At 37.9% G+C, this 20,540-nt stretch overlaps 7 protein-coding genes across 12 annotated transcripts; 4 read left to right on the forward strand and 3 right to left on the reverse strand.

The window, feature by feature from the left end:
• Positions 1-227: 227 nt before the first annotated feature.
• LOC100115106 (aarF domain-containing protein kinase 1) lies at positions 228-3,654 on the reverse strand. Of its 2 annotated transcripts, XM_032599643.1 has the most exons (4): positions 3,284-3,627; positions 3,061-3,220; positions 2,692-2,945; positions 228-2,577 (listed from the first exon to the last, which is right to left on the reverse strand). In XM_032599643.1, the coding sequence occupies exon 4, from the start codon at positions 2,559-2,561 to the stop codon at positions 987-989; it is 1,575 nt and encodes a 524-aa protein (XP_032455534.1). In that variant the 5' UTR covers positions 2,562-2,577; positions 2,692-2,945; positions 3,061-3,220; positions 3,284-3,627; the 3' UTR covers positions 228-986. The 2 variants fall into 2 exon arrangements, with proteins under 2 accessions (XP_032455534.1, XP_031785678.1); XM_031929818.2 differs by having other exon boundaries at positions 3,061-3,654.
• A 1,016-nt stretch (positions 3,655-4,670) lies between these two features.
• Positions 4,671-8,795, forward strand: LOC100115136 (xaa-Pro aminopeptidase ApepP). Its single transcript, XM_001599895.6, has 2 exons — positions 4,671-4,878; positions 6,185-8,795. Exon 2 carries the CDS (start codon positions 6,201-6,203, stop codon positions 8,052-8,054), a length of 1,854 nt encoding a protein of 617 aa, XP_001599945.1. The 5' UTR covers positions 4,671-4,878; positions 6,185-6,200; the 3' UTR covers positions 8,055-8,795.
• On the reverse strand, positions 8,673-16,362 carry LOC100679257 (ubiquinone biosynthesis monooxygenase COQ6, mitochondrial). Its single transcript, XM_008219682.4, has 8 exons — positions 15,939-16,362; positions 15,475-15,665; positions 15,037-15,276; positions 9,900-10,007; positions 9,770-9,832; positions 9,327-9,637; positions 8,947-9,229; positions 8,673-8,859 (listed from the first exon to the last, which is right to left on the reverse strand). The coding sequence occupies exons 1-8, from the start codon at positions 16,132-16,134 to the stop codon at positions 8,809-8,811; spliced, it is 1,443 nt and encodes a 480-aa protein (XP_008217904.1). The 5' UTR covers positions 16,135-16,362; the 3' UTR covers positions 8,673-8,808.
• LOC100115206 (transient receptor potential channel pyrexia) lies at positions 10,455-15,413 on the forward strand. Of its 3 annotated transcripts, XM_001599951.5 has the most exons (6): positions 10,455-11,231; positions 11,696-11,982; positions 12,208-12,390; positions 12,476-12,761; positions 12,846-13,223; positions 13,310-15,413. In XM_001599951.5, the coding sequence occupies exons 1-6, from the start codon at positions 11,109-11,111 to the stop codon at positions 14,870-14,872; spliced, it is 2,820 nt and encodes a 939-aa protein (XP_001600001.1). In that variant the 5' UTR covers positions 10,455-11,108; the 3' UTR covers positions 14,873-15,413. The 3 variants fall into 3 exon arrangements, with proteins under 3 accessions (XP_001600001.1, XP_031785677.1, XP_016841629.1); XM_031929817.1 differs by lacking the exon at positions 10,455-11,231 and having other exon boundaries at positions 11,861-11,982; positions 12,456-12,761; XM_016986140.2 differs by lacking the exons at positions 10,455-11,231; positions 11,696-11,982 and having other exon boundaries at positions 12,076-12,390; positions 12,456-12,761.
• On the forward strand, positions 15,959-18,279 carry LOC100115283 (KICSTOR complex protein kaptin). Its single transcript, XM_008219662.3, has 8 exons — positions 15,959-16,350; positions 16,469-16,680; positions 16,749-17,005; positions 17,081-17,247; positions 17,312-17,487; positions 17,562-17,625; positions 17,703-17,997; positions 18,096-18,279. The coding sequence occupies exons 2-8, from the start codon at positions 16,476-16,478 to the stop codon at positions 18,183-18,185; spliced, it is 1,254 nt and encodes a 417-aa protein (XP_008217884.1). The 5' UTR covers positions 15,959-16,350; positions 16,469-16,475; the 3' UTR covers positions 18,186-18,279.
• On the reverse strand, positions 18,213-19,347 carry LOC100114501 (28S ribosomal protein S24, mitochondrial). 2 transcript variants are annotated; one of them, XM_001600388.6, is made up of 3 exons: positions 19,163-19,347; positions 18,651-18,834; positions 18,213-18,560 (listed from the first exon to the last, which is right to left on the reverse strand). In XM_001600388.6, the coding sequence occupies exons 1-3, from the start codon at positions 19,187-19,189 to the stop codon at positions 18,271-18,273; spliced, it is 501 nt and encodes a 166-aa protein (XP_001600438.1). In that variant the 5' UTR covers positions 19,190-19,347; the 3' UTR covers positions 18,213-18,270. The 2 variants fall into 2 exon arrangements, with proteins under 2 accessions (XP_001600438.1, XP_008217878.1); XM_008219656.4 differs by having other exon boundaries at positions 18,651-18,849; positions 19,163-19,334.
• On the forward strand, positions 19,326-20,454 carry LOC100114541 (BET1 homolog). 2 transcript variants are annotated; one of them, XM_001600410.6, is made up of 3 exons: positions 19,326-19,570; positions 19,633-19,793; positions 19,934-20,454. In XM_001600410.6, the coding sequence occupies exons 1-3, from the start codon at positions 19,552-19,554 to the stop codon at positions 20,087-20,089; spliced, it is 336 nt and encodes a 111-aa protein (XP_001600460.1). In that variant the 5' UTR covers positions 19,326-19,551; the 3' UTR covers positions 20,090-20,454. The 2 variants fall into 2 exon arrangements, with proteins under 2 accessions (XP_001600460.1, XP_016841637.1); XM_016986148.2 differs by having other exon boundaries at positions 19,355-19,570; positions 19,630-19,793.
• The last annotated feature ends 86 nt before the right edge of the window (positions 20,455-20,540 follow it).

Below are 20,540 nucleotides of genomic sequence, written 5' to 3' on the forward strand. Positions count from 1 at the left end.
CGGTTGGCCTATACGTGCGGCGTGGCAGCTGTATAAGCCATCTGCTTTTCTATTATTTATTATTATTGTATTAAATAGATTTTGTTGTACGCTTCTTTTCATTTTATTATACGCGGCTATTCGTCATATACGTCTAATACGGGAACGCATGGCATATGGTTTCTGAAAGTATAATAAACGAGATTTATACTTTTTAAGGATATAGTAATGAATATAAGATTAACAAGTGTTTATGAATTTCTTTTATTTTTACATAATTATATATGTTACATACTGTAACAGTACACAATTATTAGTGCGTGTGTATGCCATTCCATTTAATAGTTTAATTTGTTACTTTAGTAAATGGCATATTTATTTTTTTTAATAATTTTAACATCAATAAATTAAAAAAGACGTTGATTATCAAAATAATGTCATTATAAACATTGCATTTAACGTATACTTATGTACAATTCATATAAATATACACAATGTATCTACTAACATTTGTCAAAAATATATGTACGTTAGTAGCGTTTTAATAATAATTTACATATCGCATGTAATTTTATTAAAGGTATACAATCATTTACTTTTCTTACACCTATTAAGTGACCACTATTAAAACTGAGATTTTTTTATATCTTTTGGTAACTTTCCTGATAGCACAGAACCGTTTTAAAACGTTAAAAAACGTTTTATTCTAAACCCTTTTTACGTTTGTAAATCTAGTTTACAAAACGTTTTATTAAAGTTTTATAACGTTGAAAATGTCCGCTTTTCAATTTATAATAAGCAATTAACCCTTTCATAAAATGTTTATGTGGCGTTTTAAAAACGAGGTTTTAAATAAAAATATGTTTACCTATGTAATAATGCAAGTTCCCTGAGCATTAGAAGTTCAATCTCTGTAATTTAAATTTTTATACAAAGTATTTACATATTTTTACATTGTTATGGTATGTACACATTTTATAAAACTTAAGAAAGCTATCTTTATCTTACTAGTTATACATAGAATAAACATCATTTTTCCAGTATGAGTCCACACTTTTTCTTATGTCAAAATTAACAATGCCTAAATATGTATAGTACATTACAATTTTTAAAAGTGACCATTGCTCTTGTATTGTTACCAGGCATTTTGACCATTTAGATGAGCAATTTTTTAATTTTTCCCCATAAACAGATTTTACACAACATGTTGACATCTCTAAGAAAGCAGACATTCTACTATGAGTATTCAAATTGTACTCAATGCTACGAATTAAATCATTGGTTTTTAAGACTAATAACATGTGCCTATTGACATTTTCTAAAACTTCTGTAATTTTTGGTAACAAATCTGGAATTTCTTTTTGAAAAAGTTCTTTTTCTCCCGATGTATATTTTGTTTTTTGTACACCACTCATGATTGTATCCCAAGTTCTTCCAGATACCATACAAGCTAACAGTCCATACATATCACCCACACCTAACTTTGCACAATGTCTCTGCATGGCAACTTTGTCTCTATTCAAAATAGCAAGCCATAGTTTTGAATATTCCCATCTAAATTCATTAGACAACTCAGCATACAAGCCATGGTCCAAAAGGACAATTTCAGCTTCATTTTTCTTTTTTCTAACAATAATATTTCCTGGATGCGGATCTGAATGAACAAAACCAGTTATAAATATCATATAACTATAAAGTCGACCCAATTTATTGCTAACTTCATAAGGATTAATTTTATTATCTTGATAATACTTTAAATCATTGACTTGTCCACCTTCTATAAATTCCATTGTTAAAACTCGATTTGATGAAACATCCCAATGTATTTTTGGGATATGTAACCATGAATAATCACTAAATAAATTTTGAACTTTTTCTGCATTTTTTCCTTCACGGGTAAAATCCAGTTCCCGAGGAATATTCTTTTTAGTTTCATCTACTAACCAATCAAATTTGAAATCTGGAAAAATCCATGATGTAATTTTAACCAATGCCGACATGGTTTTTATATCAACATATGAATTTGCCTTTACAGATCGATGCTGGACTTTGACTGCTACTTGCCGACCATCTTTTAAAGTAGCTTTATGTACTTGTGCTAAGCTGGCTGTTCCAAGAGGTGTTTTTTCTATTGTTTCAAAAATTTCATATGGGTCTCTTTTAAAATCTTCTTTTAAAACCGTTAAAACGTCATTGAACGATGATTGAGGAGCAGAGTTGTGCAAGATTTGCATTGTTTGAACATATTCCTTAGGAAGAAGATAATCTAAAGCTCCAATATGCTGACCCACCTTTATGTATACTCCTTTATTAGCACAGCAAAGTTCCAATAGTTTTTGTGCTCCAAATGTATGTGCTTCTGATTTTTTTATTTTATATTCTTCAGACTTTGTATCCAAACCGCTACTGTATAAAGATTTTTTATAGTGACTTCCAATAACAAAAACAGAGGCAGCAGCTCGACTAAGTCGTACAATTCCAATAGATCCAAAATCATATTCATTTACACGCAAAGATGCTAATGTTCCCACGCCAATTGTGGTTGCAGTAATGATTTTTAAAGTTCGCTTGGATACCAACATGTTTCCTTTTTATCCGCTTTGAAATAAACAAGAGAATTCGTTAATTAAACGAATCATGTTTTATAAACACGATATTCAGTTAGTAGTTAAAAAATTATATTTAATACAAATTTAATAATTAATTGCTTACCTGCAGATTCAGATTTTAAATGAATGGTGATGTAATTTAATTATTTAGCAAAGAAGACAAACTGATTGTAACAGGCAGATTAAAATTTTGCTTTAAACGACTTCATTTATCCCAAACACGAAGAAAATCACAAGCATTTGAGAGCATACTTATTTGAAACCACTTACTAATATGCTAATAGAAGGTGAAACTTTCAAATTCTTTCTGTCTTTCTCCTTTCTCCACATGTGTAAAAGTGGTTGACCATACCTAACCTGCAAAAATGACAGTTCATAGCATAAAAGAATTTTTATATATTATAAAAAATGAAAAAAAATTAATAGATTGTGATTTTTGGCTTCTCCTATATATTGCAATACATTAGCTCACCTATATGTACAATACAGCAGTGACGTGTTATAACAGTTCGAAAAAAGAATTTGGAGCTCACTCTTTCACTTTCGAGCATATACTACTGTATAGCTCTTCACTTTCTTATCACGATCTATACTTAATATATACTCAGGCGGCTATAATAGGCTGCGTGAAACTGTGAAATACTATGAAATAACATACGTATAATATTATACACAGATTATACACAGATAAAAACCTCTTTTTATGAATAAACTGCTAATTATTCTGCATTCCTGTCATTTATAATAATAGCATATGATTTCATGGATATGCGGACAACATTTTTTCCACATTTTAAAGATAATTAAAATATAAAAAGGAAATTACGTAATACTATATTTAATAAAAAGAATATATTTTAGTTATGAAAATGACCAAATATTAGGTGAGTATATATTATTGTAACGAGAAACAACGTCCCTCGCCACGCCTGACGCCGGTAAGTAATCGAGGCAGGATGGAGGTGACAAAATATAGTCCAGTAAAATTAGCTTTGAAATCGAAATGCGATAGAAATGGATGCATTTTGGTTATTAGGTAAATCGAAGTCGAAAAAGACTTACCGCGTACCAAGCCCTGTACCAGATGCGCCTCCCCCTCCTTCTACATTTAGGTAATTTCTTTTTTATTTATTATCTCGGAACTTTGCACTCATCGAAATCGATTAAAAAATCGATTCCAATGTAAAATTGAACGTTCTTTCGACTGGTGCAGGTCATTTTACTGTACGTTAAGCCGTTTTCGAGATATAAGCAAAATTAATTTTTGCACACTGTTTTCGCATAGAACCCGTTGACCTAGGAAGCTGCAAATATCAGAATCGTCTTTTTCGACCTCGATTTACCTAATAACCAAAATGCAGCCATTTCTACCGCATTTCGATTTCAAAACTAATTTTACTGGACTAATGGGGCGGCATATAGGCTCAGTGTTAGCACGCGCGCCTATATAGTAGAGATCACGGGAACGCCGGATCGATTCTCGGTCCCGGCGTCCCTTTTGTGATTTTTTCTATTATAGCCGCATATACAGTGCAGTTTGTTGTGAAACCAAAAAACCATGTTTTTGGGAATATACTGAATCTTTTCAGAGGTCAACCTCGTCTCCCGCCCAACATCTTTCTGCCGTTGTTATGTGTGAGCAAACGATTGGTTTATTATTATTTCATATAACTTATTCGCCTTGTTAACCCACAAGTGGCGCCACAAAATCCCATAAGGCGGCTAAAATTGGAACTATCCTATTGGTGGTAGAATACATTGGTTTATATGGGAGCTGTGACGTCAGAGTTAACAAGGCGAATTTTCCTTATATTTTGATATTTTATAGCTTTTTTAATTTATACATCTGGCGAGACACAGTCTGCAGATGATGGTGCTCGCGATATAAAAATAACAATTATTAGATAAAGGTGCGTAATATTAACTTGATATATCAAAAAAATTATACCAAAAAGATGAATATTGTTGATTTAAATATGTATAATAATACTGAAAAATTGTAGATCGCAATTTGTAAATTAAATTTAAATAATAATAAGTATAGAAGTCCAGCTACAATTTAATAAGATGGCGCTGCTTAGCAAACATTTTGCGCACAGCGTACGATTTCACTCAACACTACTGTGTAAGGTATGGTATATGATGGATATGACTAAGGATTTTTCCGTGCAGACTGCAGACTGGGAGTACAAAGAACGACGGCTGATATTATCTTTGTACTTATATTAAAATACTTCCGTATTGAAGAATTAAACTTGACTTTTCTTTAAAATTGGTTTTAGTAATCAAAGTAAGTAGCAGTTTAACTATCTTTATGTTTTCATTTAGATATTATTTTATCATTTATATTTTCCCTGCCTATAACTTTGACAATTGTACCTACTGTAAAATATTGCCGTAATAAATGTTCATTTTTTGGTCTAAAAGTTAATTTATTTAAATAAAACGGATACATTTAACCTCAAAAGCAAAGTCAAAGAAGTAAATTTTTATTTATTTTTGTAATTTTTACTCTTATAAAAACCTTATTTTATTAATATAACACGTTAAATAAACTGTAAATATAAGTACTATTTTAACAAAATTTTCATTTGCTATCAAATTCCACACAGAAAAGATATTGGATATTATTTCCTTATTATCTATTGTGAAGTAAGTCAAGCATGTTTTATCTTATCACTTTAATTATTGGAAGGCTGATTCTACAGCAAATAACTGTTTTATTACAGTTTGTACTATTTATAGTAATGTTTATTTAAATTTATTTAGAATAATTATAGTAGTTAGATAAAAATTTTGTTTCAACTTAATTTAGTTGTAAAATTTTAAAAAGCAATCTAATAATGGCAAGGCTATTATCAATGTGATAAATTAATTCTTTATTGATTCTCGTTCTGCTGATTCTTTGTATCTGAGTGAATAAGTTTGTCAGTAATTAAAATATAAGTAATACATTTATCACTCTGATAAAGCTGTTACCACTGAGATTTTGGTTTTGATTGCTTTTATGTTTTTTTTTCAATTACTCTATGAGTGCAGTTAACATTTCTAATAAAATCATTTTTAGAACAAAGTAATTATGGAATACCTATCAGGAAAATATAAAACATTTTTACAAGTAAATTAAAAAATTTATCAAGCAAGTCTGTTTTATTTAATTTTGCTATTATTTTATTATTTTTATACTTTTTTATGTTTTTAATATTGTAAAGGGCGTTTTAGCTCGTGTAATTTCCAAATAAATAAATTATTTTTATTATTTTATTTATTATGCAAGTAAGAACCCTCTTGCTTGCTTGCTAAATTTATTGGATAAAATATTTCAGAAATATGATGTATAAGTAATTTAACTGTCATGCATTAATTGCTGTCTTTTAAAGTAAAAAAATGTTTCTACTAACTCATTCTCTAAATTTGAACATTTTGAAATAATTTACTTTTGCAAATCTACATAATGGTCCTTCTCTTTGCCCCTTTAAGAATATAGAAGAAAGATTCAGAATTCAACTATAATGTTATTATATTGATCAGATTAAATTAATAAAACCTGCAAATGATAAAAGCATTTATTGAAATGAAATATTAAAATTTTCCAGCAATTAGAAAGGAGTAATGGCATCTGGAGAAGCAAAATTAGCTTGTTTGAGGGAGTTAATGAAGAACGTGATAGTTGAACAGAAACAAGGTATACAAGCCTATATAATCACAGGAGATGATGCACATCAGTCAGAGTATATAAGAGAAAGAGATAAAAGAAGAGACTATATATCAGGGTTTACTGGTTCTCTGGGCACAGCCCTTGTAACATATGATAAAGCTTTGCTTTGGACAGATGGTAGGTATTTTCTCCAAGCTAGCAAGGAACTAGATCCTCCTAATGCATGGGTGCTAATGAAGGAAGGTATACCAGATACTCCAACACTAGAAGATTGGTTAATACAAAATTTACCTGCCAATTCTATAGTTGGAGCAGATTCTAATTTAATCAATAATAATACCTGGTGTCGGATACAAAAGAAGCTAAATTCTGCTGGGCATAAATTGTTACCTATTGAGAAAAATCTGATTGATGAAATTTGGGGAGAAAAACGTCCAAAGGACATATTGAATAAAGTCAATCCTCATCCACTAATATATTCTGGCAAAACAGCTGGTGACAAGGTAAACTATTGTTTTCAAACAATGGATGAAAATAAAGTGAATATTCTTGTTTTAACAGCTCTGGATGAGATTGCTTATTTACTTAATTGGAGAGGTTCAGATATTCCTTACAATCCAGTTTTTTTTGCTTATGTTATATTAGCCTTTAAAAAAGTTCATATATTCATTAACGAAGAAAGACTGACCTCTGAAGCCAAAAAGCAATTGAATGAAGAAAAAGTAGAGTTTTCGATTCATCCTTATAAAAGCGTAAGAAGAGTTATAAACGAAATAAGTTCTTCACATAAACAGAATAAAGTTTGGATTTCAGGTAGTTCAAGTCATGCATTGCACATTGCTTGTAATCCAACACCTACTCACGTGGCTATAACACCAGTCTGTTTAATGAAACTAGTAAAGAATGATGCTGAAATACAGGGAATGAAATCAGCACACATTCGAGATGCTGTTGCTCTAGTTAAATATTTTTCATGGTTAGAAAACCAAGTGAAAAACAATATCTGTGTCACTGAAATATCAGGTGCAACACAATTAGAGTCGTATAGAAAGGAACATGACAAATACGTAGGGCTAAGTTTCCCTACCATATCTTCTGTTGGAAAACATGGTTCCATAATACATTACAAGCCATCAGAATCAACTGATATTGAAATAAATAGTCAAGAACTTTACTTGTGTGATTCTGGAGCACAGTTTCTTGATGGTACAACTGATGTTACAAGAACCTTACACTTTGGTGTGCCTTCCGAATTTGAGAAAGAATGTTTTACCAGAGTTTTTAAAGGACAGTACAATCTTGCCACATCGAAATTCCCATCAAAGATTAAAGGAAATTATCTAGATGCATTTGCTCGTAAAAATCTGTGGGATGTAGGTTTAGATTATCTTCATGGAACTGGCCATGGTGTTGGATCTTACTTAAATGTTCATGAATATCCTGCAATGATATCGTGGAGGCCATATCCTGATGATCCTGGATTACAATCTGGAATGTTTCTATCAAATGAACCAGGTTATTATGAAGATGAAAAATTTGGAATTCGCTTAGAAAATATAGAAATGGTAGTAAAAGCGGAAACTAAGTATACCAGACTAAACCGCGAATATTTGACATTTGAGACTGTCACTCTAGTGCCAATTCAAACTACTTTATTGAATATATCAATGCTCACCGAAGAAGAGATTCAATACATTAATAAATATCATTCAAAATGTTGTGCAACTTTGGAGCCATTTTTACAAGGTCCTGAAAATAATGAGGCTTTGATGTGGTTGAAAAAACAAACTCTGCCTATACAAAAATAGAAAATAATTTAATCACAAGTATTTTTTATATGGCAAAAAGAATATTGAGAGTATTAAATTAATTGAATAAAAAAAAAAAATCAGCAATCGGAGCATTAGTGTTCACAAACTTAAAATTTTTTACGGAAATGTTACTGAGTATATGCATTTATTAGTTGATAAGTCTGGATCAGTTATAAGTATTTTTGTATTGTAGAGGAGCCTATACGTACAAGTAAAACTGAGGTCACATCTATTAAATTATATTTAGTATTATCTGGTTTTAATAAATAACAAATGAAGAAAAATACTATTGTTGATTGTCTATCTACATATCTATTGAATGTTTCTTATGTATTCTAAATGAACAAACATGTTATTTTGATTAAGCGTACGAGCGTAACGAGGGAGATTTCGTCGTGCCAGAAAATGTCATAACACGCGTATCGTACAATATTTAATAGCAGCTTTAAATACGCCAAGGCTCGACCCTTATACATGTCGTAGTGCCAGAAAAGAATACTTACGACACGGATAAGCGTGGCAGATGTGGATTTAAGTAACCCTCTAAGACACGTTTACGAAACAAAACACTTTGATAACGTTAGGCAATATTATAGATGACTAATAATGCGAGGATTCAATTTTTATAAGAAATGATTTAATTAATAATCTATTCAACACGTAGCATCATTATACACGTTGATCTTAAATAATAATATAATTTACGTACAGATTTTGGTAATAAATTGGATCATATCACATTGTCGTTCCATTACAATTTTCGTGAGGTTCCTTGATCCGCAGCATGTTGCATTAGAAAATTCTGAAAAAAATTTGAATGAATGTTAATGAATGCTCTTATGCCCGTACCTCGGTATTAAAATACGACTTGATTCTCTCCAAATCTTACTTTCAAAGGTTTTATCGCATTGGTCAACTGCAAACCCAAGCTGCGTGCCAGAACAACAGGTGGAGCCGTTCCCTTGTACAATCTATGGAGAGCATCAATGGCCAGCATTGTAGGAATGTTATGCCACTGCCTCATACTTTCATATTTGTTTAAATACGTAACATCCCCAATCAATGCTCCATTATTGACCGCTTCTGCGAGAACCTGAACCAGGGCAGAAATATCTCCAAAACCTAAATTGACGCCTTGGCCCGCCAGGGGATGAACTCTGTGAGCTGCATCTCTGGAAAAAGGGACAGTTTAGAAATCGACATCGCCAGAAAATGCACGCGATTCTACGTCAGATAGGAATATGTGAGAAGCGAAGCATATATACTTACCCAACCAAGGCAACGCTTGGCTGTACATATTGAACGGCATGACCAAAGCCAAGAGGAAATGCAGCGCGCGATCCTTCAACGATACTCGAAACGGATGGCTGCAATTGCCTTGAGACGCCAGTCTGGAGTTGCAGGATTTCGAGCAATTGTTGCAAGGCTTTCATGCCGCCTTCGACAATGCCATCTTTTGGATACACCTTCCACAAGGCGTCATTGAGATTGTCTACGAATTCTTCTTCGGGAATTTGCAATAATTTCTTGGCCTCTGCCGTTGTCATGGACCACACAAGAGAACTAAGTGAGTCTGTCAGCTAGAAAATGAACGATTCTATTTACATGCGTATCAGATACATTCGCGCGCTATTTTGAAAGTTATTAATGAAATCTTATTTTAGACGTACAATTATAGAAAACAAAAACGGATATGCAGGATTTGTTCTTACCGGTAAGAGTGCCACAGGACCAGTGGGTAAAAATCTTTGCCATGCGACAATGTTTTCCGTTGGCTGCAAAAATAAATGGGATTATAAGTTCTCAAAGCAGAGTAACGACTAACGAGATGCTTAGACGCACTTCGGACAACTTGACCGTAGCGACGATGCCCATCTGGTCGTAGTCCCAGTCGACGTAGCGGACGCCCATGGCCTGACGCACCCGCGACTTTTGTCCGTCTGCGCCAACCTGTTAGCAATATAATTATGTACATAATTAATAAACATGCTATTGAAATATCAATCGCCGGCACATCAGTATATATTATAATTTGGAGTACACAATCGGAGCGGAGGATCCGGCGGGAGAACTCGTTTCCGCGGACAGGATTCGATAGTGCGGCCGCGCCAAGTCGACAGAGATTAACTATTATAAATATGCTGCATAATACAGAGTGTCGCAGAGGGGGAGAGGGCAACGAATGAATATGAGGAAAGAGCGGACGCGCGCCGCGATGCAAAGTCCGGAAATAACTCCAGTTCGAATTCAAAGTTCTCTCGTCGGCGCGCGGTGTTCCTGGTGAGAGGCTCCGCGGATATCTTTCTCGCGTCCCACATTCCCTTTTTATTTTTTCATTCCTCTCTCGCGCGGAGGCGACGGCGCCGATCGTCGATCTCGGGGGGGGGGGGGGGGGAGAATCGCGCGACGACATACAACGTACTATAGTGAGTAGTGACAGCAGCCGTCGAAGAATCAGCGAGGGCTCGGTACTCGCGCACGCAGTCATCGGAAAATTGGAGCGACGGGCGGTACTGGATTTCCTCAAAGGATGTCGCTATCGCCCATCGGCGCGGGATAGAGTTCTTAAGTCTTAACTGCGCTGCCGCGTTTGTGTGTGTGTTTGCTGCAGGAGTTGAGCTTGTTACGGGTCAATTAATTCGACACGCGGCTTGCCGCGTATGTAACGCCGATGCAGCGGCGTTACAGCGACAAAGAGGAGCTGCCGAAAGCATCGATCGCTAAAAATACACCGAATCCGTTTTATAAACATCCGAGAACACATGCCAGCTTTTAAGTATACACGCAAAGCGGCCACGCTCGCTCGAGGGAGAGAGCGAGGGATATAATTTTAGAGTATTAAGAAGCGAAGGATGAAAAGAGAGGCTGCGTCTGATACTTGTTACAGAGCCGCATAAACTCGCGCGCGCGGCAGAGAGAGCATGAGTAAATACCGTTGACCGCATTCGTTTTCGCGCGCTCATCCGCCGCGTGCCGCTGCCGGTGACTCGGCGGGCTGATTGTTTCACCAGCTCGTTTCTTTCCCGTTCACTGCAGTACACTGTCCCCGTCATGTCGAGCAGCAGAGGCAAGGCCGGCTTCCTCGACAAGCTTGCGGGCCGGAGCAAGTCCGGCGGCAGGGCCGGCAACGACGAGACCAAGGACCAGCCGCCGACGATCTTCATCGATTGCGAGGTACGTTGTTCTTCTCCTAAACGCGTGCGATCGCTGCAAAGCGCGCGCGCGCGCGCGCGTGTGTATATATATATATATATGTGTGTGTGTGTGTGTGTATATATAACGTATAAGTACGCCAAACGAGCGTCGAAACTCAAATCCGAAGCCGAGCGAGAGAGCAGAAATTTAACGATCGCGCCGCGCATGCAGATAGCGGATATATAGAGTTTCGAGTATTTTTAGACCTTTTTATCTTTTATGACCGGCCCAAATATTTATGCTGCCTACTCGAGGAGAAGAGCGAGCAGCTAATTGGACCTTATTTTTGAAATCTCGCGAGCTCGCGCCGAAAATTCTTGAACGCGCAGCTGTGCCCAGCGCGTCATTTTGTTGGAAATGCTTGCATGATTTGTCGGATCGAATAAATCAAGCTCTTTCGTGAAAAGTTATATATGAGATAAAATTAGCGATCGAATTCACAGGATGAGGAGCAGATCTGGATGGACAACATGGACTCGGACAGCATCTCGTCGGAGGGCAGCTCGGGCTCGGCGGTCTGCCTCCGCCACCGGCCCAGCTCGCACCAGCAGCTCTGGGACAAGGAGGAGGTCATCCTGTCGCTGACCAATCTGCCGGCCGGCGAGGCCGCTCTCGCCGTCCTGCCGAGCCTCTGCGGCGAGCCCCTGGACCAAGTGGCCGACGAGATCGGGGACAAGACCGTCTCGCAGTCGGCCGATCTCTCGGCCCTCATTCCGCGATTCGCCAACGGGTACGTGATCGTCTGCGCTCTAAATTTACAGATCCTCGCGAATCGCGCTAAATTTGTTCCGCCGCAGAGCCTCCTATAATTCGAGGACGCTTGTAAATAAAACGCGACATTTGTAAAGCGCTTGGTCGGCTTTGCTTCCCTTCGTCGTGACTCACGTACGCGAGCCTAGCTTTATAGCCTACTGCTCTTCGGAGAATCGCGTAGGATGATGCGTTGAAATTCCAGATGCATAAGGAAAGCCTCGCTGATAGCGGAGAACGAGTCGGCGCTATCCTCGACGCCGGCGGACTTGATAGCCAACTGGCCGAACACTTGCCTCCTGGTGGCCTGCTGGATCGGCCACTCGGAGCTCGCGAAGCTCCTGCTGGACAAGGGGGCGCAGGTCAGCTATCGCGATGCGGACGGACGGTAAGCTGCGCTCGGAGCATCGAATCTAATTAATAATTTAATAATGCACTGCACTAACGTCAAAGGCTTGTTGCACTGATGGCAGAACGGCGCTGCACCTGGCGGCGAGCATCGGCTCGGTCAAGATAACGGAGCTGCTCCTCAAGCACGGGGCGGACCCCTGCGAGTGGGACTTCAATCGCAAGTGCACGGCGCTGCACTGCGCGGCCGCCGCCGGCGACGTCGACACCGTCCAGTGCCTCATCCGGGCCGGGGCCGACGTCAACGCCGGCCTGTCCGGCAAGAGTCCGCTGCACTACGCCGTTCAGAACAACGCCGAGAGCTGCGTCGAGGCGCTGCTGCAAGCTGGAGCCTCGCCAAACAACCCGCAGGTTTACGAATGAACGAATGATTTACTTAGCAGCCGCCAATTCTTAGCTCAGCGTTGCGAAATCAAAACTCGGACGCGTCCGCAGGTGTACACGGAAACGCCGCTGCACGTGGCGGCGGGCCTCGGCTCGGAGGAGTGCATGAAGCTGCTGCTCAGTCACGGGGCCGACGTGCGCGTGCAGTTCGGAGCCGCCCGCTCGACGCCGCTGCACCTGGCCGCGGAGGAGGGCAGCCCCGAGTGCACGAGGCTGCTGCTCGAGGCCGGCGCGCTGCCCGACGCGAACAACTCCCGGGGACAGACGGCGCTGCACCTGGCGGCGCTGGCCCAGTCCTCGGAGACTCTGGACATCCTGATAGCCGGCGGGGCCGACGTCAACGCCGAGGACGACAACGGCAGGAGCCCGCTGCACGCCGCCGTGGCCAAGGCCGTCAGGGGGAGCGAGCTCGTCCGAGCCCTCATACAGGTCGGTGAACGAGCTATCGTTATTGCGTACGAGTCGCCAAAGCCAAAGAACTCTCTCACGAGCTCGCTCGCCGGGGCTTTTCACAGGCGGGCGCCGTCGTCAACAGACCCGACAAGTTCGGCTACACTGCTCTGCACATCGCGGCCCTGAACGAGAGCTCGCCCATAGTCATCCTGCTGCTGACGAAGGGCGCGGACGTCACGGCGAGGACGAAGGGAGGCGTGTCGGCCCTGAGCTTCATCATCCGAAGGACCCCGGACGTCCTGCCGCGCTTCGTCGGGCGCCTCGACCAGGCGATCTCCCTGCACGACCACGAGCTCGGCGACGTCGACTGCGAGCTCCGGCTGGACTTCAGGCCCCTCGTCCCAGGCGGCCGTGGCGAGAGCGACCTGATGCTCTGCCTCGTCGATGTCGGCCAGCGGCATGTCCTCAAGCACCCGCTCTGCGAGAGCTTTCTGCACCTCAAGTGGCTCAAGATCCGGAAGTTCTTCCTCTTCAGTCTGATATTCCACTCGATATTCGTGGCCATCTTCACGGGCTACATCGCTTGCACCTTTCTCTGGCAGCTGCCGAAGCTCGGTGGCGTTCTCTTCTGGTTCGTCCTGCTCTTCACCGTGCTGCTCGCCTCGAAAGAGATTTTCCAAGTGGCCCACGGCATCTGGGTCTACGCAAAGGGCTGGGAGAACGCGCTCCAGTGGAGCGTCATCCTCACTTCCGGCATGGTCCTGATCAAGCCGGTCGCCGACTGGCAGCATCACGTCGCCGCCGTCGGCATCCTCCTCGTCTGGGTCGAGCTCATGATGATAGTTGGTAGGTTTCCAACGTTTGGACTCTACGTCCAGATGTTCACGCAGGTGGCCATTAATTTCTTCAAGTTCCTCGGAGCCTACTTGTGCCTCATCGTCGGCTTCTCGCTCGGCTTCAGCGTCATGCACAAGAACTACAAGTCCTTTCAGAATCCACTGGTCGGGCTGCTCAAGACCATCATAATGCTATCCGGAGAGCTCGAGTTCGAGGACGTATTTTTCGACGAAGCGGCGCCGGTACTTTACGCCGGCACCTCCCATCTCATGTGGCTGGCCTTCGTCATACTCGTCACGGTCATTCTGGCCAATCTGATGATGGGTTTGGCAGTCTCGGACATCCAGGAACTGCGCCAGTGCGCCGGCCTCGACAGACTGATCAGGCGAGCCGAGCTAGTTGCCCATCTGGAGAGTCTACTCTTCTCCAAACTGCTCGATTACGCGCCGAGGAGAATCGTCAAGGCCTGCAGAAGTAGCGCGCTGCTGCTGCATTTGCCGCACCACTGCGCGATACACATTCGGCCGAACGATCCTAGGGAAAAAAGATTGCCCAGAGAACTGATTAAATCGATCTATCGGCTCGTGAGCGAGAGGAAAACGAAAAGTAAATCTTGCGGAAACAACGCCTCCATTCGCAGTTTGAACGGGAACGGATACAGCTCCCACAGACTGAGCCGACTCTACAGCAACTCGTCATTCAGTGAATTCAACAGGCAGCAGCTCAGTGACTTAGCCATGGAATTGAAGAAATGCTCTTTGACAATAGGTGCGAGGCTCAACGCGTTAACTTCGAAAGTGGAAGCTATCGCTAAAGAAATAGACGTGGCGACCCAATTGCAGGAATGAAAGAACTTGTCGACCGTTTCGAGTTATTTTGATAATATATCCCTAAGCAATTCAAACATTCTATTTACTTCTGGACAATGTTCCACTTATCAATATGTTTGCCATGCTATATTATTAACTAATTATACTTTAGCCTAAGATTTCCTAACAGCAAGAGAACTTACCAATAACTTTGCTCTAAAGCTCTCCCCATTCTGCAAGTGTATGCTTGGATTGATTCCTGGTATATCTGATAGAACGACATCTTCTACTTTTGCATTATTGATGACCTTTACAGATTTTCTCTCTGACAGCACTGTATCAACTGCATGCAGAAGTACATCATTTTCAACAATGTATGCCAGTTCATCCGCGAGGTGATCTTCGTTGAACGTTATCATGGCATCGGAGCAGGCATCCCATACCTATGAAACAAATGAGGATGTGAGCAAAATTGTTTGAATTCTTTTCTCAGCGCCAAAATAAAATATGGAAAGACAATATGTTTTTGCTAATGAATATTTTTATACAAAAATATTAAATAAACATTTTTCACTCTATACTTGTTGCGAATAATTATTTTTAATAAAGCCATATAGCTGCTCATTTTGTGTTTGCTTCACCTGCATTTTTCGAACAGGAGTAAACCGCACAGCTTCTATGTGTTTCCATGCTCCAATACTTGATAATAATACTCGAGTTTGTTTATTCAAAGCTACAACTCTATTCGAATACTGTTCTTTTGGTTCATATTTGAATTTGCTCCCTCCTTCGAGTAAGAGTATTCTTTTAGATTCGAGTCGTCTGTTATTCGCTGAAAAACATTATATATTCATTTAAAAATTCAACATGGTCATACCTATATAAGATACACACAAATATTGTATGACATAAATGCAATACTCAGAAATATTGCAAAGCGACGGGAAAAAAAGAAACAGATTATATTACTGCTTGATAAAATCCTTCGGGAATCTATCGTCAAAATCGCAGTAGCAAAAGTAATAAGGTATAATCGACGAGCACTGCCATTGTCACTTTGCCGACTGTTGCTTATTTTGAAAATAAACAGAGAATAAATCCTAACCTAAAGCGCAGGCCAAAGTCGTGCCAACCATGCCGCCTCCCGCGATGACGATGTCGTACGCCTCATCGTTTGGGCCGTCGCTGTGATTGTTCCTCGTGAGCTGCACTGGTCCAGAAAAGACTAAACCTTTGCCTTTCTTGCCGAAGAGAGCCAGGACACCGCGGGATAACGAACGCGCCTCGAAGATTGCAGCCATGTTTTCTTGCTGAGACGTCGTCCGCTATCTTACCGCTGATGAGAGAGATGCACACGTCGTCGACCCCAGTATCTTACTTATATACTCATGCACGTTTCTAGTTACAGACGTCTGATGGTTTCTCAAACTCTCGCAATAAAAACAAAAATCTTTTAGCTGGTAGCTTGTCAGATTTTTTCAACAACTTGCCAAGACTTGGAGACAAGTTATTTTGAGGCAAGATGATGTGTTTTGATTATATATTTTTTTTCTCCTAAATGGTGATGTAGAGGAGAATGCAAGAATTCTTTATTTTGAGAATTTGTTATAGAATTTTATTATCATATGTTTTTAGGTCAACCATGATCAATTTGATACATGCTCACTGGTTTCCTCTTGCTTCTCAAGGGAACATTTACTCACTGACCACCTTACGTTCTCCAAAAGGGTCTAACAAAGTTCTGGTGGCTTCCCTTAAACGTAAAATTTACTCCTTTGAGTACAATCAACATTCCAAATGGCGATTAAAGCCTCTTGTCAAAGAACTTCTTTTTACTTATATTCCAAGTAAGCTTAATAATCTATAAAGTGGTATGATTATTAATGTTTCTAATTCTAAGAAATTGTTAATTTAGATGGTGCTGAAATTATTGCCATAGATGCCTATAATAAATCGAATGCTGGAGATGAATTTGTTATAGGGATAACCATTATGAAGCCAAGTGGAGAAACTTCTATTGAGAGATACTTAAATATATACACTGAGGGTGTAGGCGAAGGCGATGAGAGTAATTCACTGGAATCAATTGCACAAAATTGTTTAATGGTTGAATTGTCTTACACACCTTATATGCTCTATCACACAATAATTCCACAAGAATCTGGCAACGAGGTAAATCAACTATTTCTTTAATAACCGGAATAAATAATATTTGGATAAATAAAATTTCAAATATTTATTTTTCAGATTGTCTGGTTAATATCTGGGAATGACAATAGAATCCATATGATCAGAGAAGATAAACAAAATCACAGCTATACAGAATCGCAGTTGGAAAAATATTTTCCAGAATTGGACCAGCTGAAAGCTATTGCTTTATGGGTTGATATTTATTATTACAACGAGTTCAAATGGTATTCTACAATTTGATAAATATTTTATTCTTTATTAATAGTTTAATAAAGCAAATAATTATAGGAGGCTCACTGCAATTTCATGTGAATGTGGCTTGTTCAAACTGGCTAAGGTAAATGTTGGATCGCTGGAAATAATCCAAAACTGGATTTTGCGATATGACAATCCAATAAGTAGTGTGAGAATATTTCCATCCCAAAATGAAATAAGAAAACCTGCTTTTCTTAATATTGACTATGGTACATGGCAAAATATTGAATTTAATTTTTCAATTTCAATCATACAAATATCACTAATTTTGCTATCTTTTTAGATACAAAAAAAGAAGTGAATATAAATGTCCTTTTGAATACTGGAAATGTGGCAGTTATATTTCAGTAAGTATTAATTTGATGGTGTTTAAAATTTGTCAAAACACAAAAGTAAAAGAATTTATTATTATTATTATTTTTAGAGATGTTTTAAATCAACAAATGAATTCTGATGTTTTGTTGAGTGGAAATGAATTAACATCAGATTGCATTTTATGTTCTTGTGTAGCAGATATAAACATGGATGGCCAAAACGAGATTTTATTAGGAACATATAAGCAAGAAGTTTTGATATTTGGACCTGTAAATAATAGTTGGAAAATGATCGATAAAAAACTTTTTGATGCTCCAGTTCATTCAATGAGTTATTTAGATTTGGCTGGAGATGGAGTTAAAGTTTTGGTTGTTCTTACACAACGCAGTGTTCACATAATGCAGGTAAGTTTATGGAGTAATTATAAATTACATATTGTTAAAATTAAAGTGTTAGTCTTGTTTTATAGTTGACAAATCGATTTTGTTTCATTACTTTTCAGCATGACCCAAAAGAAACAATGAAAAAATGGCAAGACCGATTTTTACAATTAGCATCTTTAATGAATTTAAGTGATGAAACTGATGACTAGTTTGTAGGATTAAAATAAAAAATTAGCTGACTGTGATGATCTGTACAAATTGTTATATTTAACGCTTAAAATAAAGTTTATAAATTTATATATATTTATAAATAACTTCTTCTTTTTTCTCTACTGATTGTAGCTCTATTTTAACAGGGCAATGCAAATAGTAACTCATAAGTTCTTCTGAATAGCCAGTCAAAAAGTAAATTTTTCTTTGATCCAAATTACGTTGAATAATACCTGCCACTCTAACCATGTTATGGTGACGTTTGACGATAATTTCACTCACAAAAAGACCATGCCATGTTCCTGTCATGAACCTTCTAATAAACATGTCTTCTACTGCACTTTCCATAGGCCTATTGCCATCAACAATATTTGCTAAAAAAGTTTTTATATTGATTAATACTAATATTACTATATTCATGAAATTAAAGAGACGAAGTCTAGATAAGAAAAACATGTACATACATGTGTTCCAGGAGTTCCAAGATTTTTTGTGTGCTATATCGGATGGTTTATATGCCATTTCATAAGTCAATGGCCTATTCTTTTTCAATGTTACCCTGTATCGCCCTGATTGGACTTTGTTTAGTGCTGCGCTTATGTGAATACATCTTTGTATTGCTGATTTTCCAACTTTGGGCAGTAATATCTAAAATTTTGCGAACTATATATATATATATATATATATATATATATATATATATATATACACACACACACACACACACACACACACACACATACATACACACACACGCGCATATATATATATATATATATATACACATACATATGTCTTGTTTGTTAATGATTGTTAAAATTTTCACAAAATAAGATGTGAATTACTATTGTTTGCACCAGAGAAAAATTATGGGAAATTATCATTTATTTAATTTTTTAATTTGTTCAATAATTCTATAATCAAAGAGGTTATAATAACAAACGTTCATTCATCACGTTTTAAAAGTATCACTTACGTTGCTTATGTTCATAAGAAGTGCCATCGCCTAAAAAATGGTTTGTTGTAATAATTTTCTTAAAAAGTCAACAAAATATTTCCATTTATTGATCAAATAAGCGTTTGTATGTAATGCAACTTTCCGGTGCTTCCGCACCGTATATATATATACTCCTTAATTATATCGTATTCCACAAGACGCATGCGCGTTTTCATGAGTGCGATTTGTATATATACTCTGCGTATTCTGTTCTGCTAGTTTAGAATGTTTTTCCCCTTTTCCATATATGCTAACGTGGCCCTTTGACATCTGACTAAACACTTAACCATCAATTTTACAATAATAGTAATACACGGTGATATTGTTTTTCGTACATTGTTTCCATCGTGGATTTCAAAAACTCAAACATGAGGCGAACTCATTCAGGTATAAACATATGGTGCACACTCAAAGATCATCTTTTATTGATACATTATTTGTTTCAGCAGGTTATGGTTATGAACCTTTACCAAGTACTTCTTCCCATTCTTTGGAAGAAGAGAATGATCAAATGGCTGAACAGCTGAAAGAAAAAATCAGTGCACTGAAATCTTTAAGTATCGATATTGGCACTGAAGTTAAATATCAAAACAAAATGCTCGGTGACATGGTTAGTGTTGCTTATACAGACACCATTGCTTAAACAGTTTTTATAAAATATTTTGGATCATGCTTCCTTAAATAATTATATTTATAGCCTATGCTTATAAATGAAAAGTAAATAATCATTACAATTCATTATTATTTTAGGATGACGATTTTGAAAGGACTAGTGGATCACTTAGTGGGTCAGTGGCACGAATATTGAGGATGGCAAAAGGCAGTCATAATTACCATATAATGTATCTATTTCTGTTTTCTATAGCAGTGTTCTTTTTTGTATGGATATTCTTGAAATTTAAATGACACCTCAGTGACATTAATTAAAATATTTCATTCCTATAATGTTATTCTAACAATACATTCTATTTGATATTTTGGACTTTGTATTGGAAGGCGTTGGTGAAAATATGTACATAGCTCAGTCAATAATGTATAATCATGAATATCAATTCATTTATAAAAGCATATTTATCGGACACTAAAATTGTAATGCGAGATAGATACAATTTTGAATTTAGAAATAATAAATATATTTTTTATAATTTATTTTTTTGAAAATCACGTAAACGCAATAATTTATTTAATATTTTGTATGTATGGATCAGCAATATAATTATAAATTTATATCACATCGAAAATAAAGCTTATACCATCATTTTACACATTTATCTTGATTTGTTTCTTTATATTTTGAGTATGTATTTAAGTATTGTTATTGAAAATTATGGTTTTCGTTTATTTGTTTTATCGTCGT

This window comes from Nasonia vitripennis, chromosome 4, assembly GCF_009193385.2.
Source record: "Nasonia vitripennis strain AsymCx chromosome 4, Nvit_psr_1.1, whole genome shotgun sequence".
Classification (NCBI taxonomy): domain Eukaryota; kingdom Metazoa; phylum Arthropoda; class Insecta; order Hymenoptera; family Pteromalidae; genus Nasonia; species Nasonia vitripennis.